This window comes from Pseudonaja textilis, chromosome 7 (assembly GCF_049901715.1).
Source record: "Pseudonaja textilis isolate UNSWEBS1 chromosome 7, rPseTex1.2, whole genome shotgun sequence".
Taxonomy (NCBI): Eukaryota; Metazoa; Chordata; class Lepidosauria; order Squamata; family Elapidae; genus Pseudonaja; species Pseudonaja textilis.
Genome location: NC_141996.1, coordinates 34,474,234 through 34,490,990, shown reverse-complemented (window position 1 = coordinate 34,490,990; position 16,757 = coordinate 34,474,234). Strand labels below are relative to the sequence as shown.

At 40.2% G+C, this 16,757-nt stretch overlaps 1 protein-coding gene across 1 annotated transcript in view; it reads right to left on the bottom strand.

The window, feature by feature from the left end:
* The window catches only part of TMPRSS7 (transmembrane serine protease 7), a 33,948-nt gene that overhangs the window by 13,299 nt on the left and 3,892 nt on the right, over positions 1–16,757 (bottom strand). The window contains exons 2-8 of the mRNA XM_026700865.2: positions 16,460–16,527; positions 15,286–15,479; positions 6,133–6,171; positions 4,373–4,601; positions 3,683–3,813; positions 2,510–2,622; positions 358–464 (exon numbers count right to left, since the gene is read on the bottom strand). Of these exons, the coding sequence (XP_026556650.2) occupies positions 358–464; positions 2,510–2,622; positions 3,683–3,813; positions 4,373–4,601; positions 6,133–6,171; positions 15,286–15,479; positions 16,460–16,527 (881 nt within the window). The remainder of the gene's footprint in view (positions 1–357; positions 465–2,509; positions 2,623–3,682; positions 3,814–4,372; positions 4,602–6,132; positions 6,172–15,285; positions 15,480–16,459; positions 16,528–16,757) is intronic.

The following is a 16,757-nucleotide window of genomic DNA, read 5'->3' as shown; positions in this document are numbered from 1 at the left end:
ACCTAGCATTTTTTCCCAAAGTGTTTTTGTGTTTTATACATGTCTTACTTAACTTATCTATTGGGACAAACAATACTTTGCTTGATAAATAATTAAATCATAATAATTATAGGTTTTAATATATAATAGTTTCCTTTCTTGTACAGTAGAACATGCTTCTAAGGGTTCATAAGACTAATTTAAATTTCTCTACACAAATATCACACAAGGACATACTGACCCTTCCTTATCTGCCAAACTATGTCTTTATAACTGTAACATTAAAAACTCATTAAGTGTATTATTTCATATGCCAAATTTTTCATTGCTTTTCATTCCTGCACCATTAAACTACTTATAGTATATGAATACACTTACATTAGCTCATTAATTTTCCACCATCCATGTTCACAGCCTTTAATGCTTTTTTCACTGATTATATAATTATGAAACATCAGTGCAATACCCAAATTCTTCTGAGGAGCCTGGTTTTAAGAAAGAATTTTTTAAAATCTGTCTTTTTTTTTACAAAAGGGAATCAATTTTCTGGCAACTTTTACTGTGTAGAAATAATACTTTTTATCAGAAGTTTATTTTATATACCATAAGAATAAAATGGGGATAAGTTAGAACATATATAACACCATTTTATGTATCTATTAGCAATGGCTGCAGTGGAAGTTAATAGTGCTTGGAACGAAAAGTCCCAGTGTGTAATGGGGAAAATGTTCTGTCTCCATTTATATTTTGCCAGCCTTTCGTTGTTCCATATTATTTCCACATGTCTATGAAAGAATATAGAAAGCCAATGTGGTGTAGTATTAAGGCATCAGGATAGAATCCAGGAAATAATGAATTCTAGTTCATCCCTGGGCGTGAAGCCAACTGGTTGACTTTGAGCCACTCAATGTCTATGGAGATTCTCAGTCATTCAGGTCATGGTTGTCCCAAAGGTGCTTTTTAAAAAGGCAACTGGGCTTTTTTTTTTCTTAAAGACATTTCGCTTCCCATCCAAAAATGGAAGGAAATGGGGAAATGGAAGGATTTATATTCCTTGCAATCATCAGTGTGTTAAACATTGAAGGTGGGACATTAAGTTCTCTGAGAGTCATTGAGGCTCCTTGGGGGTTGTATCTGTGTCCTCAGGATCATGGGAATCAGAGAGGAAATGAGTGTTTTCTTGGAGCTACTGAAAGGACTTGTGTCATCAACAAAAGATAGGTGGTCCCTCTCTATTGAGAGAGGGCTGTTCAATTTTAACATAATTGGCCTCTTTTATTCATCTTTCAAACCAGTGGTCCCCTCTGTCCAGAATGTGGACTTTGCTGTCTTCAAAAGTAGATGCTTTATCTTTCAAATGTGGCTGCTGAATCTTGTCCTGATGGGTTTGTACTCCTATGTTGTGACATGCATTTGTGAAGTAATTGTTTTGTTTTTCAATACACAGATCTGCACATGTCTCATTGCATTGTATTGCATAAATCACATTGTTCACTTTCTGTCTGGGTATTTTATCCTTGGGGTAGACAAGCTTCTGCCTTAGTGTATTCTTGGGTTTAAAGTGTGCATCAGAGGTAGTATTCAGCAGGTTCTGACTAGTTCTGGAGAACCGGTAGCATAAATTTTGAGTAGTTCGGAGAACTGGCAAATACCACCTCTGACTGGAGATTTTACAGTATCCTTCCGCCGCCAAACCCACCAAACCATGCCCACAGAACTGGCAGTAAAAAAAAAAATGAATCCCACCACTGGTATGCATGTATGTTGTGTTGGTTAAAAATCTTCCTGAACTTTTCAGATATGCCTGAAACATATAAAATGACAGTGTTGCAATGTTGCAAGTATTGTGGCTTGTCAATAGCGTTATCCTTCAGTAGTTGTTGCAGGAAACCAGTGACCCTTTTTTTTTATAACTGCTAGTAGGATCTCTTTTCGGAGTCTTATACATAGCAATGCCCTTGAGTGGGCTGAAGGTTTGCCTACTAGCAAAGAGAGAAAAGAAAAAGAACTAAAAGACATCAAGGAAGCCCTTAGAGCTTGTGGCTATACCAACTGGGCCTTCATCAAATCCAGAAAAAGACCCAGTAAAAGCTCCTCCAAAACACACAAAGAAGAGAACAACAAATGAAGCAACTTTTGTTGTTCCAAATGTAGCAGGAATATCTGAAAAGCTCAGGAGGATTTTCAACCAACACAACATACATGCATACTTTAAATATAACAATACCCTAAGGCAGAAGCTTAATTTAATCAGCCAGTTCTGAGTGCTTAAAGACAGAAGTTAAGCTGGCAGAATTAAAGAACAGGTGCAGTTTTCCTCATTCACAAGGAAACCTTTCATCTCCCATCACAGCTATTTGACCACAAAAAAACCCAGAGTGGGAGAGACATTAAAGCTTTGTGCAGAGATCAAAGAGATCAGACTTGCAACTTTATCTCACTAAAGAGACAGAGAGTTCTATTTCCAACTGACACCAAACATGGGGAAGTGTGTTTGGGAAAGTCCTCTAAGGATGAGATTTTAAATTACCTGAAAAGTCCACATGCAAATGCATTTTGGAGGGTAGTAGCTGGGATAATGGGGACTTATGATTCTCCCTTCAAATCCGGAACTTCCTAATACTAATATAGTGTTTCCACATTCTGAAAAAAGAGTGAATGGTCCTGTTTATTATTATACGGTTGGAAAACCAAGAATTAGCCCCCCAAAAGAGCCACAGTTACACTACTATTTTTTAGATTATTGATTTGATTCTCTACTGTTTTACATAGATTTCAGCATGATAAAGAATGGAAATAATAAAAACAGGAAAAAGTCTAGTAGGAGAACTAAGACAGCAACAAACAACACTTACTTGTTCTGCAACGATAAGGGTAGACCAAATGCAACACAGTATCTTAAATAAATGCTGTTGAAAACTAAGAACTGCCTTTACCTGGGTTATGAAAAAATATGACAGACATAACATCCATAGTTTTGTAACCACGATAAAAAGATCTCTTAAGCTGCTAAATACCATACTTTTTTAAAAAGGAAGTGATAGTAAGGAAAATAAAGAAATTACAAGACTTATGGAGGAGTCATTGATTAATGTAATAGAAAAAAGATACCCAAAGCTATCTGACTTCCTGTGCTATGTTGGAAAATCACCATTGCTAAAGATAGCATGGCAGAATTAGTTTATTGGTATTAAACTACCAATAAGCAATTGAATAAAACAAGTGTTTAAAGATCAATACTCTCTTAATTCAAGCTCTGCCCCTATTATGACATGGTCAGTTTTCTCAATCTGTTTCTATATTTCTGTCTTCAGTTCCCAGTATTCTCTATTGAGCCATGCTTTTCCTACTTATATTGTTTTAAAATCCTAACCAGGTCTGATCTGATATGGATCAGCTTTCAGTGATGTCAGTAGACAAATTAATCTGGTACAACTCCTCCATCTAGTGGGATAATGTAGCATGACATGGATGAGTTATGGGTGTAAGTGCAGCTAGGCTATTGAAGTTATAAGCAGAAAAACTCATTGAAAGTGAAACAAGGAAAAGAATACACGAAAAAAGTTGGAGAGGAACTAAAGGTATGCCAGACATTATAAAACAAATTGCCATGAATAATGCACTACTTTCAAGGTCAACATAATTTAAGTAATATGACCACACTTCCATATTCTTTTTTTAAAAAAAGAAACAAAATACCCACTTTCTTGTGGAACGATCTCAAAATAGCCATGAAATTCTTTCATTTGCCTCACTTGTGTGGACTTCAGCATAACTAACATCATATTATTTGTAGAAACAAAAGATACCAGTGAATTGGAAGGTTCACATATTCTGAAATAAAACAATTTGTTATACATGAATAGATATTAGAGAAATTATTAAATACCTTTCACACCTATCCTAGAAAATTCCCTCCTAATTTGTTGGTTAATTAATTGTGCTAATTGATAAAAATACATTTTTCATAAAAACAAATATAAAATCCTTATAGTTTTGAACAACATACTTTAGAAAAAATATTACAGATGATATAACAGATATATTTGACTTGACAGTGGCTTAAGAGCTTCTAAATCACTCTCTCAGCCCAATTCACCTCAGAGGGTTCTTGTTACAGGCAAATAGAGAAAGGAAGTATGTGCCCTGCCTTGACTTACTAACAAAGTAATAAAGGCAGGGTAAAAAACTAATATATATTAATAATTAAATTCACTCATGAAGCCAACTATAGTTTTAATACATTGTGAATTTTTAAACATTTAATCTAATTGCAATGGAGACAGTTATTTATTACCACAGAATATGAAGTGCAGAAATTCTGAGATTGTTGATTTTTAAAAAATCTTAGCAATGTTTTTTTTTAAAATCCTTATTAGAAAAGACTACTTACCGATATAATATCTTACTCTTTATTGGCATTAGGGAGTCATAAATGGTCAATGAATCACTAATACAGTTGTCTGCTTCAATCCGAATGGATGTTATAGAAAGGCGAATTAAGTAGCCAACCAATGCAGTCAGTTTAAGATAACAGATCACCCTTCCTGATGTTTCCAAAAAGTCCAATGGAAAATGTTGATGCAAGCGATCTGCATGCAGATCATAGATGCAGTTTGCACCTGCAGAAATAGTTCGCGCTCGTTTCATTTACCAATTGTTCCACTACAAATACTATGCACAACCCACATTTAACGTAGAATTTCTTATGTCACTGATAAAAATGACAGTGTAACTGCTTCCATTAACAATTTTTCTTTATAAAAGTTTGGCTGATCACAAGATCAGATTGATTGCAAAAATAATTGAAGTATTCTTGATGTTTACCATTTTGATTTTGAGAAAGAGGGAAGGGGAGGGGAGGAGGGGATGAGAGGAAGGGAGGAGAGGAAGGGAAAGGAGAGTGAGGAGGGGAGAGGTGGGGAAAGGAAAAGAGAGGAAAGGGGTACACATAATTAGAATATACTCATATAGCAGAGGTAGTATTCAGCAAGTTCTGACCAGTTCTACAGAACCGGTAGTGGAAATTTTGAGTAGTTCGGAGAACCGGCAAATACCACCCCTCACTAGAGATTTTACAATATCTTTCACCTGCCATGCCCACCAAGCCACGCCCACAGAACTGGTAGTAAAAAAATTTGAATCCCACCACTGTTATATAGATATGAGTGTCTATGTGGGACACAGTCAAAATTATCAAGATGGCAGAAGAAATATTGCACTACAAGTGTTCTGAGGTCCCATGTTTGCTATTTGCAACCTTTCTATTCAGTTTTCCACAAGCAAAGTCAATGGAGGAAGCAGGATTCACTTAATAAATGCATGATTAATTTAACAAATGCATGATTAATTTAACAAATGCATGATTAATTTAACAAATGCAGTGATTCGCTTAACAACCATAGTAAAAAAGGTCATAAAATAAATGTGACTCACTTAATAACTGCCTTGCCATGAAATTCTGTTCCCAGTGGTTGTCATAAGTCAAGGAGTACCTGTATTTTAATCTAGTTGTCATGCATATCCTGCCTCAATATAAAAGGAAATCAAGACATTGGCTTTCACAATTGTGCTCCAAAGGCATGAATGATTTATGTAGATTAATATTGATCTTCAGTTACTACTCCTTTTAAGAATGCGTATGACCAGCTGTCTGCAAGGAATATAAATCCTTCCATTCCCCACCATCCAATCAGAAATGAAGAAACTTCTTGGTTGAGAAGTGAAATGTCTTCAAAGAAAAACAGGGAAATCCAGTTGCCTGTTGAAAAAGCATCTTGGGGAACAGGAATGGTGGAAATGGAGAAATTCTGAATTATTGAAGCCTCTAATGATATACTATGGAGAACTGATATCTGTTCAGACTGCATATGCTGCTCTTTCTGTTGATTGTCTCTTTATACTGTAGTCAGGTTTAACACACAATATAAACTATATTTTAAAACATCAAATCTCTAGCATCTTTATAAGGATTATGCTTTGTAAAGTATTTTGGACAATCAAAATCATTATGAAAATATAAAGGTTAATAAATAAACCATAAAGAAAAATAGTGTTTTGGTAAGTAAATCACTGCAATTGTAACTTTAACATACACTTCTCAGTTAAAAGGAGGTTAAGAACAATACTTATGACAGAAACCCAGTAATGTACCTGTTCCTGTTGTTGAAGAGTAATCCGATCGAAGCCCAACTACATTGGGGGGAAAAAAACCTAATAAATATGCTTATATTTAAGCAAAGTTTGCAATAAATAGTCAGTTGACAATACATACCGTATGTATATAATGTTATAGATTTGGAACCCGAGAAGCCAAGAAAATGTATTTTGTACTATCACATAAGAATTTATGATGCTATTTGAACCCACTCAGTAAAGAGAAGCCCATAAAGTTTGTGTTTGGCTCCACTGTATATTAGGATTAGGACTATTTTTTCTAAATTAATTTGGAATTTGATTTCCATTTTTTTATACTCAGTAAACCGTACCCTGCATTTTGTACCAAAAGAGATCAGGTCCTGGCCTTGTTTTGTGTGATAATTTCATAGCAATGTTTCATTCCCAATTCCTTTCATTTCACTTGGTAGAACTCAGTTTCTAAACATATTTAAAACCAAAAACATATTACTCTTTAATTGCCTGAGTCTGGAGGCTAAAACATATAAAGAACAGTTGCAGGAACTGGGTATGTCTATTTCAATGAAAATAAAAACTATTTTATTTATTTTATTTGTCAATCACTTACAAGATAATAGGTATAAGTATATACATAGTTATGAATACATGAAATGGGTACATATAAGAAAATTAAAAGAAAGAATAGGACAGGAACGGTAGGCACATTGGTGCGCTTATGCACGCCCCCTACAGATCTCTTAGGAAAGGGGTGAGGTCAATAGTAGACAGTCTAAGGTTAAAGTTTTTGGGGTTTGGGGAAGAAACCACAGAGTCAGGTAGAGTATTCAAGACATTGACTGGAATATAGATGTGACATGATAGCAGTGTTCCAATATTGAAGCAGCTGCCACAGAGAAGAAAGGGTCAACCTATTCTCCAAAGCACCTGAAGGCAGGACAACAAGCAGCGGATTAGAAAACAATCAAGGAAAGAACCAACCTAAAACTTGAGGAGAATTTTCTGATACTTAGAACAATTAATCAGTGGAATGACTTGCCTCCAGAAGTTGTGGATGCTCCAATACTTTTTAAGAAGAGATTGACAACCGTTTCTCTGAAATGGTATAGATGTTTTCTGCCTGAGCAAAGGGTTGGAATAAAGGACCTCTGTATTACCACACTATACCACTAACTATCAAAGAACTAATTGGTATAGAGAGAGCAGCAAGTCAACTGCCAATAGCTTCTTTGTCATTTCTGGCACCCCCATTGCCTTCACCCATGGCTAGCCCATTCTACTATCACCCTTGATATTCCATTATATTTGTTAAGTTTGAGCAATGAGAGGCTGAACCAGAGCATGAGTGCAACAGTACTTTATTTACAAATAAAGGGCTGACCGTGCTTGCCAAGCCTGGAACTGGCTCGCAGCAATCAGCAGCCAGTTGGACCCCGCAGCCTGCTTTTATAGCTGGCTGCTGGGGAGAACTGACCAACGGGAATGGGGGAATAACGCCCACACAAGTGAGTGGACCTGAGTGAGAACTCCTTGAGTCCTCAGGACATAACACCCCTTCCCCCAGATGCGAACACGCATAGTCCTTGAGGTAGATGGGGGTTTGTGTTGGCGCCGGAGCGGCGCAACTCGGGAACATTGTCTGACTGTTCGGTATCAGTCTGTGACGGTTGAGCTGGCATAGTGTCTCCAACACTCTCTCTGGACTGGGCATCCTCGGAAACCACCGGGTTGGTTTCTGGAGTCAAACTCTCGTGGGTTGGATCCGGTTGATCAACTCTCTGGGCGCTGTTGTCCGGGTTTGGGCTGACGGGCGACCGCTGGCGCAGACTGGTCACTGGGTGCGATGTGGCTGGGTGGCGGATGGGACGGTTCCCCTTCGACTGGAGACTCTGGATTCTTGTTTGCGAGGTTGCTGAGGCGCCTTCTGAGTTGGTCTATGTGTCTCCTCCAGACGCGACCATCCTCCAGCCTGACTCTATATGATCTCGGCCCGGTGGCGGCGATGACCTCGCCGGAATCCAAAGTGGGTCCCCAGCGAAATTCCTTGCGAATATCGGCTCCTGTAACATAAAATGTCTAACCCCGAAGTGGAAGCGAGGGGAGAGTCAGGGCAGTATTGTGGGTGCAGTCTATCTAATACAGTCCTCAGGCGCCGGCCCATCAGAAGTTCCGCTGGGGACTTATTGGTGACTGCACAGGGGTTGAGTGCTGGCTCATCAGGAACCGTGAGAGTTTGTGGTGCCAGTCATCTCTGCCAAACCTAGCGAGGGCCTCTTTGGTGGTCCTGGCGGCCCTTTCAGCCAACCCATTACTCGCAGGGTGAAATGGGGCTGTTAAAATGTGGCGAATGCCTAGGTTGGCTTCAAACGGCTGAATTCTACTGATGCGAACTGTGGGCCATTATCGGAGACCAAGGAGTCGGGTAGTCCATGGGTAACGAACAGGCGCGTTAACACGTTGGTGATTGCTAGTGTGGTGGTCGTGGATAGCTGCGCCACGTCTATCCACTTGGAATAAGCGTCCCACGACCACTAGGAACATCTTTCCATGCACGGGCCGGCCAGATCGATATGGATTCTAGACCAAGGGCGCTGGCGCTCTCCCATCTGGTAGGGGTGGCGATGGGGGAGCAGGATGGGATTCCTGGCAAATGCTGCAGGAACTTACCCAATTGACAATGTCCTCGTCTAGATCCGGCCACCACACGTAGCTGCGTGCCAACGCCTTCATTCTCACAATGCCGGGGTGTCCCTCGTGCAACGCCTCCAGGACTCGGGTACGCAGCGAGGTCGGAATGACCACTCGAGTGCCCCACAGTAGACAACCCTGCAAACTGGACAGCTCCTCATGCGAGTCTTAAAGGGTGCGAATTTGTTATCAACATTGCCTCCCGGCCACCCCCTCCTCACCCAGTCGAGCACCTGGGCGAGCGTTTGGTCTGCCTTGGTTTTGGCGGCGATGTCAAGGGTGGTGATGGGCAGGTCCAACTGGGTGATTTCAAAAATGGCATTGACAGGAGCTGGGTCTTCAGCCGGAGCGGGTAAGGGGCAGCGACTGAGTGCGTCAGCGTGGGATAGAGTTTTGCCCGGGCGGTGGATAAGTTTGTATGAGTAGGCCGCTAGGAAAAGCGTCCACCTTGTCATCCTAGGGGAGAGGACTTGAGGTGTCTGTTTGTCGCCGGCCAGTAGGCCCAGGAGGGGCTTATGGTCGGTGACCAGTTCGAAGAAGTGGCCAAAAAGGAATTCGTGAAACTTTTTCACGGCTGCAACAGCTGCTAGGGCTTCCTTGTCTATTTGGCTGTAATTTCGCTCCGTGGCCGAGAGCGTCCTGGAGAAAAAGGCGATGGGGGCCTCGGCGCCATTGGCGAGTCGGTGACTAAGGACCGCCCCAATTCCAAAAGGGGATGCGTCTGCTGCCAGTACTAAAGGAAGGTTGGGGTCGAATTGGATGAGCACTGCCTCTGACGTAAGTAGTGATTTGACAGCGTTAAACGCCTGGTCTTCTTTGTGCCCCCAGTGCCACGGTGACTTTTTGTCTAGTAATCTGTGTAGGGGTTCGGCTACTGAGGCTTTATGGGGCAAAAGGATGCATAAAAGTTTAGGAGTCCCAAGAAAGCTTGTAGCTCCGTTTTGGAGGTCGGTGTGGGAGCTTCGTGGATCGCCTGACCTTGGACTCCAGGGGGTGAATGCCAGAGGCGTCAATTTTATAACCCAGAAAGTCCACCTGTCTAGTGGCAATGGCGCATTTTCTTTTTTTAACTTGAGGCCATGCTGTCTGAACCTCTCTAACACTGCTCGCACTCTCTGGAAGAGTTGGGGTCTGTCCCTGGCCGAGACCAAGATGTCGTCAAGTAGGGTACTACACCAGGAGGCCCTGTAAAATCCGCTCCATGAGGGATTGAAAAATACCGGGGCAACACTTACGCCAAATTGGAGACGCTTGCATGGAAGGCACCCCTGTGAGTGACGATGGTCTGAAGTTCCGCTGTTTGGTTATCAACAGGGAACTGTTGATATGCTTGAGACATGTCCAATTTAGCAAAAATACTGCCCGGTTCGAATGTGTGCAATAAGTGCTGAATGACGGGCACGGGATAGGCGCTAACTTGTAAATATTTATTGATTGTTGTCTTGTAGTCCGAGCAAATTCTCAGGCTACCATCTTTTTGAGGGTGTGACAATGGGCGTCTCCCACTTGGCGAAATCTGTTGGCTCAATGACCCCTTGTTTTAGTAGTTTATCCAATTCAGCGTCTAGTTTTGGTCGAATAGCAAATGGAACTCTACGTGGTTTTAATCTGATTGGGACTGCCTGGGGGTCAACGGTGAACGAGATGGGGGTTCCATTATAACACCCCAGCTCCTCGCTGAACACATCTGCGTAGTCAGCGAATAAGGAGTCAGTGTCTGAGGTTGAGACAGCATGGACTCCTGTTAACCCTAGGCCGAGGTGGGGAAACCAATCGAGCCCCAATAAGGTGGGTAGATTGCCGTTAACTACCACTAGAGGTAGGTGGCCTTTAAAAGCTCTAAAACTGACAAAGAACTTGCCTCTGCCGATCACGGAATGGCCTTCCCCTGGTAGTCCTTCAGACCGAACTGGCATCTCTGCAGCCGGGTAGTAGATAGGCTGGGGTGGAGTCTCTTGAGGGTGTTCCACGAGATTATTGAGAGCGCTGACCCTGTGTCAACCTCCATGTGGCACGGTTTACCTTCTAGGGAAACGGAGAGAGAAATTTTACTAACAGAGTGGCAAGTACGCCTGGCAAGGCGGTGCGTGCGACAGTTTAATACTTGCCTCTGTGGTCCCGAGTGCGAGGACGGGGGTCTTTGTGCAGCGCTTTGGGGGCTTGGCAGACTCTCGCAATGTGCCCCTCTTATGGCAGTTGTTGCAAACGGCTCCTTTAAACTTGCAGGTGGCCCTTTGATGTGATCCCCCACAGGCTAGGCACAGGGTGATGTGCTTGGGTGGACCGGTGTATTCTTGTTTGGCCCCTACCTGCGACCGTCTGTCATTGGTGAGGCGATGGACATCGTTCTCATCGTTGTGGCCTTCCTCCGCTTCCACCTCTTCGGAATGGACTGGGAACGCTGCTAGCTTGGCGCTTGGGCCCTGAATTTCGGTGGCTGAGTTCGTAGCTAGCTCGGCTGCTAGGGCCTCCTCTACCGCTTGCGCGAGGTTGAGGTCTTTTTAGCTAGCAGTCGCCTCTGTAGGTTGAGATCCTTGACCCCACAAACCAATTGATCGAGGAGCATGTCCTCCAGGTATGTTCCAAACCCGCAGTGCAGGGCTGCTGTTCTGAGGGCGGCCATATATTGGTTGATGGTCTCCTTACTTGATTGCTTCCTCATTCGGAACGTGAACCTCCTGGCGATTTGTGAAGGCCTGGGAGCATAGTGGTTTGTGAGGATCTCAAGCAACTCGGACCACGGAACGTTTTTAATTCTCTCGGCGCCACGAGTGCTGCAGCGGTATCGTAACGGTGGCTCCGCAGTAGATTAGGAAATAGGATTTTTCCGATGCTCTCCCGCATCCGACAGGCCGACCGCATCGATGTAATGATTGAAACGGTTCTTATACGATTCCCACTTCTCTTCGTCTGGTTTAAACGCCGGGAATACTGGATTGGAACTCATGGTGCTGGAACGGCTGGGCTACCTGCGGGAGAAATCTCTCTGGGACTACGAACGCTCGTGAGTTACTAGTGATATCAGCTCTGGAGAGGTTTTTTTGCTACCCTCTCTTTCTCTCTCTCTGGGTTACCACGTTGGCTGCTAGCCGTTGGAGGTGTCTTGATTCGCGCCAAAAAAAAGTGGGCGTTAGTGACTCTCTACAGCGCTGTGCTGTGATTCCTACTGGCTCGAAATTCAAATGACACCCGTTTGAATTTCGCGCCAAATGCAGAGCGGCTGCGGCTCGCAGCGCTTCACTTTCCCGTAGCGAGGCTAACAAGCGGCTACAGACGCTTCTAACTATTTGACTCAGACCGCTTTCTCTGGCTGCGGATCTGCGTTTGCTCTTTTTGATCGCTCGTTTCGCTAGCTGACCGCTCTCTCTGGCTGCGGATCAGCGTTTCCCTTGTTGCCAGCCGATCGCTCTCTCTGGGCTGTAGATCGGTGGCTAGTGACTCAGCGGTTGCAAGGTGCTTCTGGTAGCCATCCCATCCTCGTCGCCAGTGTTAAGTTTGAGCAATGAGAGGCTGAACCAGAGCATGAGTGCAACAGTACTTTATTTACAAATAAAGGGCTGACCGTGCTTGCCAAGCCTGGAACTGGCTCGCAGCAATCAGCAGCCAGTTGGACCCCGCAGCCTGCTTTTATAGCTGGCTGCTGGGGAGAACTGACCAATGGGAATGGGGGAATAACGCCCACACAAGTGAGTGGACCTGAGTGAGAACTCCTTGAGTCCTCAGGACATAACAATATTGGTTCATTCTAAAAAATGTCTTTGCTTTCTTCTAAAAAAAAATTCTTAAAAAGTGAAGCATTTTCCATTTGATGCTGTTAAATTCTATTGGTTTATTTTTAGCCCATTTCTATAGGCAGTCATGATTATTTCTATGTTTATGGTACTATCTGTACCTAATTTATTATGCAACCTGTTTTTGCTAATTATTAAAGATTACAGGGCCCAGACCCAATATTGTGACATTTGTCCACTGGTCCATTGAGATAGGATTTCCAGTTAACTAGTTTGATAATCAAAATGTTACAGTGACTTTTAAAATTCTTTCATGAAATCAAGATATAGTATATACACACTATACCCAGAACCAACTAAGAGAGTTATCCACTCAAAAGCAGATGTATTGTTGACAAAGCATGCTCATTTATGATAGTTACTACATTGTTTTCAATTTGCTTTAAAACTTTTATATCTGTTTTAAAATATTTCCAAGTACTGATGTCAAAGAGATCTGTAATTAATTATTTGTATTTCTATTCTGAAATACATTGTCTTTCTTTTCTCATTTATAAGTTTTAAGATAAGAGTTGGAAAATATTTCTTAGTAATTTTTAAAATTCCCAGGAAACAGGAAAAATACACAGACTATTTTTTTAAAATTTGCTGGCTAAAAAGAATATATATTGCAGTAAGTGAATTCTTGTGCAACTGTGAAGAGTAGTTGTTCTTGCATAACAAATTATTTATTTATCATCTCTGGAAAAAGGGAAGTTCTTTTCATCAGAAGATAAGTGGGCAATGCATACAAAACAAGCTCAATGTCTGTAATCTTCAAAAGCTCTCAAGATTTGGCAGCTAATATTTAGCAGCAAATTTTTCAGCAGTATTATATTTTTGAAACAAAAGTGAGCCTTCAGTTACACATGTTTAAGTATCTAGGAGACTTATCAGATCTGTTTTGAGTAACAGCCATAAATGTTCATAATAATTTAAAGTTAAGAAGCAGGCTGAAATTTTTATTCCTCTGAATTTATGATTTTCATGCATATTTGTGTTCCCATCAATCCATGAATAAAACTGTTGTGCACTCAGAAAAAGGAAATCTTCAGATACAATGGACACTACATACAAATTCTTGATTTAGAAATAGCAACCAACCAACAGCAAAGGAGAGAAAAAGAATAAAAGGGTAGGATCTGGAAGGGAGGAGACTGCCTGGAATTAAAAAAGAACTTACAGCAAAATCTCAACAAGACTTCCAAAAAACACATTCTAACTGAAATATCACAACAAAAACCCCAGGAAGAGAAAGCTGAAAAAGAAATAAGGAGATATAACTCAGGACTGTCTGGATTACCTGATGATTTCTGGATTCTTGGTTATTGTTTTGAATGACTAAAATCAATTGGATGGTTGTTTAAAGCTGCTTAAAATGGCTCCACTTTTAGAAGAACTGAAAATGGAATTTAAAAAGTACAAAGAAGATGCACAAGAAGGGAGAGGTTCTTTTGGCTTCGTTTTTCAGTTTTTAGAAATGGAGATTTGGAATTATGAGAAACGACAAGAAATGCCTGCAGAACAAGAAGATTGGGACAAAGAAGAAGCCATCTTTAATGAACAAGTAATCTTAGATTGGGAAAAACAACTCCCCCCAAAATAGAGTGAAAAATAAGTATAAAATCAGAAAGCAACAGAAGAGGGAAATGCAGAAGAGAGAATTAGAAGTAGAGAGACAAGTGGATAAAAAGGGGAGGGAGAAGAAGAGAGGGAAGAAAGAAAGAAAGAAGTTATAAAGGACAGAAGCAAAATATAGAGAAACAGGGCCTATTTAATGGGTGAAAACTTAATGGAAAAAGGGATTCTGCAAAGGTACATAAGATAGTATTGTTATATTAGAAATAGAAATAATTTTAGAAAATATGAAACAGTGTATGATTAAAATGTCAGATAAAATAGCTATTGTAATTCAGTGGAATGCTTGTCAATAAATAAATGTAACAAAAGGTATATTTAATGATTTATAAAACATATGTGAAGAGAAATAAGGGAAAATTAATTATGGAGATTATATGTGTTTTTAAGGAAGTATGATATTTAATTGAAAAGAAGTGTTAAAGATGTTAAGATTTTAATGATTATTAATGATAGAACTGAACTGGAATGGAATGAAGGTTTATAATTACATATATTTACAATCTTTCTTTTTTCTTTTTAAAGAATATAGTGTGTATTGTAAGAATGTACCAAGCAGAATTTGATTGGAAGTTATGTATTATGTATTATATTGAAGGTCATAACCTTAAGGTATATATTGAAGTTTAAATAAGAGTTGAATGGATGTAATTAAAAGATATAAAGGTGTCATACTCCAATTAGTAACTACAGGAGAAAATTTGTTTAATGAGAAAAGATAATATGAAATTGAAACAGAACAGACAAAAGTATAAATATAATGATTTGAATTGAGATGAGATAATCAAAATAAAATTGAGAAAATTAAAAGAGGGGAAAAACTATATAGAAAATGTAAAATGGGGCTTCCGGTGGCAGGACAGGGCGAATGGAGGTGAAGAAGACTGTTGCGGTCTTTGAACACCTTTTCTGGCGCCAGGAGCGATCCCCCAGGGATACACGAAATTGAGTTTTGTGTATGTATAAAGAAGTTCAACCTGGGACCATGCTATTTTCAAAAAAGATGTTTTACTTGTATTTTATATGTGTGAAAACCCAAATAAAATTTTATTAAAAAGAAAAAAGAAATACCAACCATTGAGCACAATGGAATCCATATCCACCGCAAGGCCTTGAAGACTCCCTACTGAGGTTCGATTGGTGATGCTTGTATGAATTGAATTTCTTAAAATAGCTGCAACACAGTCTTCACAAAATACTTGGCCTTTTGCCTGTGGTACCACAAATACAATCCAGAAATGGACAAGAAGTCCCCCATTGTTGTTATTGCTGAAATCAGTACAAAACAAATTGTATTTATTTAATTGATTTATATGGTGGCTTGTATAATCCTATTTTTAAGGGCCTGAGGCAATTTCCAAACAAAGAAAATAAGGAATAAAACTAATTTACTAAATTAACAAAGATTATCCACTGAGGAAGTCCAGGTCTATCTTCTGGACTGAATGTTCCTCAGGATAATACAGTTTTAAAAACCTTGTAATGTGGAGCAAAATGAGGCCCCAACAAATGTCAAGGAGCAATGTATCCTGTGTGAGCTGCCATTGATAAGTATAACTTTGGGGCCACTGTTTTATCATGTCACAGAAATTGGGAATCAGCCAGAGGTGGTATTCAGCATGTTTTGACCAGTTCTGGAGAACTGGTAGCGGAAATTTTGAGTAGTTCAGAGAACTGGCAAATACTACCTCTGACTGGCCCCGCCCCCATCTATTCTCTGCCTCCCGAGTCCCAGCTGATTGGCTGGGTCTTCTTTAGTTGTCTTGCACAGGAGAACGGAGCTGGAAAGGAGGTTAGAAATGGAGATTTTGCAGTAACCTTCCCCTGCCATGTTCAGCAAGCCACGCCCACAGAAGCAGAAGTAAAAAAAATTGAATCCCACTACTGGAATCATCTAGATATTTTCAGGACACTAGCAATGCATATACCAGGCTAAAGTTAGACAGGAGAAATGTCCTGTATTTATCTGAATGCCAAGCTACTTAGGACTTTATATGTGATATCCACCCAGAACTTTATTGGCTTACATAAAAAACTGATAAACTTAAAAGATTTAACCTCCTATCATTATTCAAAGTAAATGCTAATAGCTTTTGAAATATACAATGTATTAACTGGGTGGAAACATTTATGCTGGCATTCAATCATTTTATAAGGTTGTGCTTGACTTACAAGATAACTTGACTTGCAACAAGATAAAATGTATTTATCATTACAGGATAAAAAACAAACTATAAATTGTGTCCCACCTGACATCAGAGACAATGGATTGCTTGTAAAATTTTGAGAAAGCAGATTTAGTATACACCAGATTCATCTGAAAGAGAACATTTACAGACTTGTTTGACTGTCTTGCATGAAATCAATTTAATTTTACTGAGAATAGTCTAAACTGTAGATACTTAACAAAAATTAGTGATGATTTCTAAGAATAATTAAATATTTTTATAACAATGTACTGAATTCATTTATGAAAGTAAAGAACAACCCTTATCACAGCTTTTGTTTGCCTGGTTGTAAAAGCTGCCACCCTCCTCTGCCAACTTT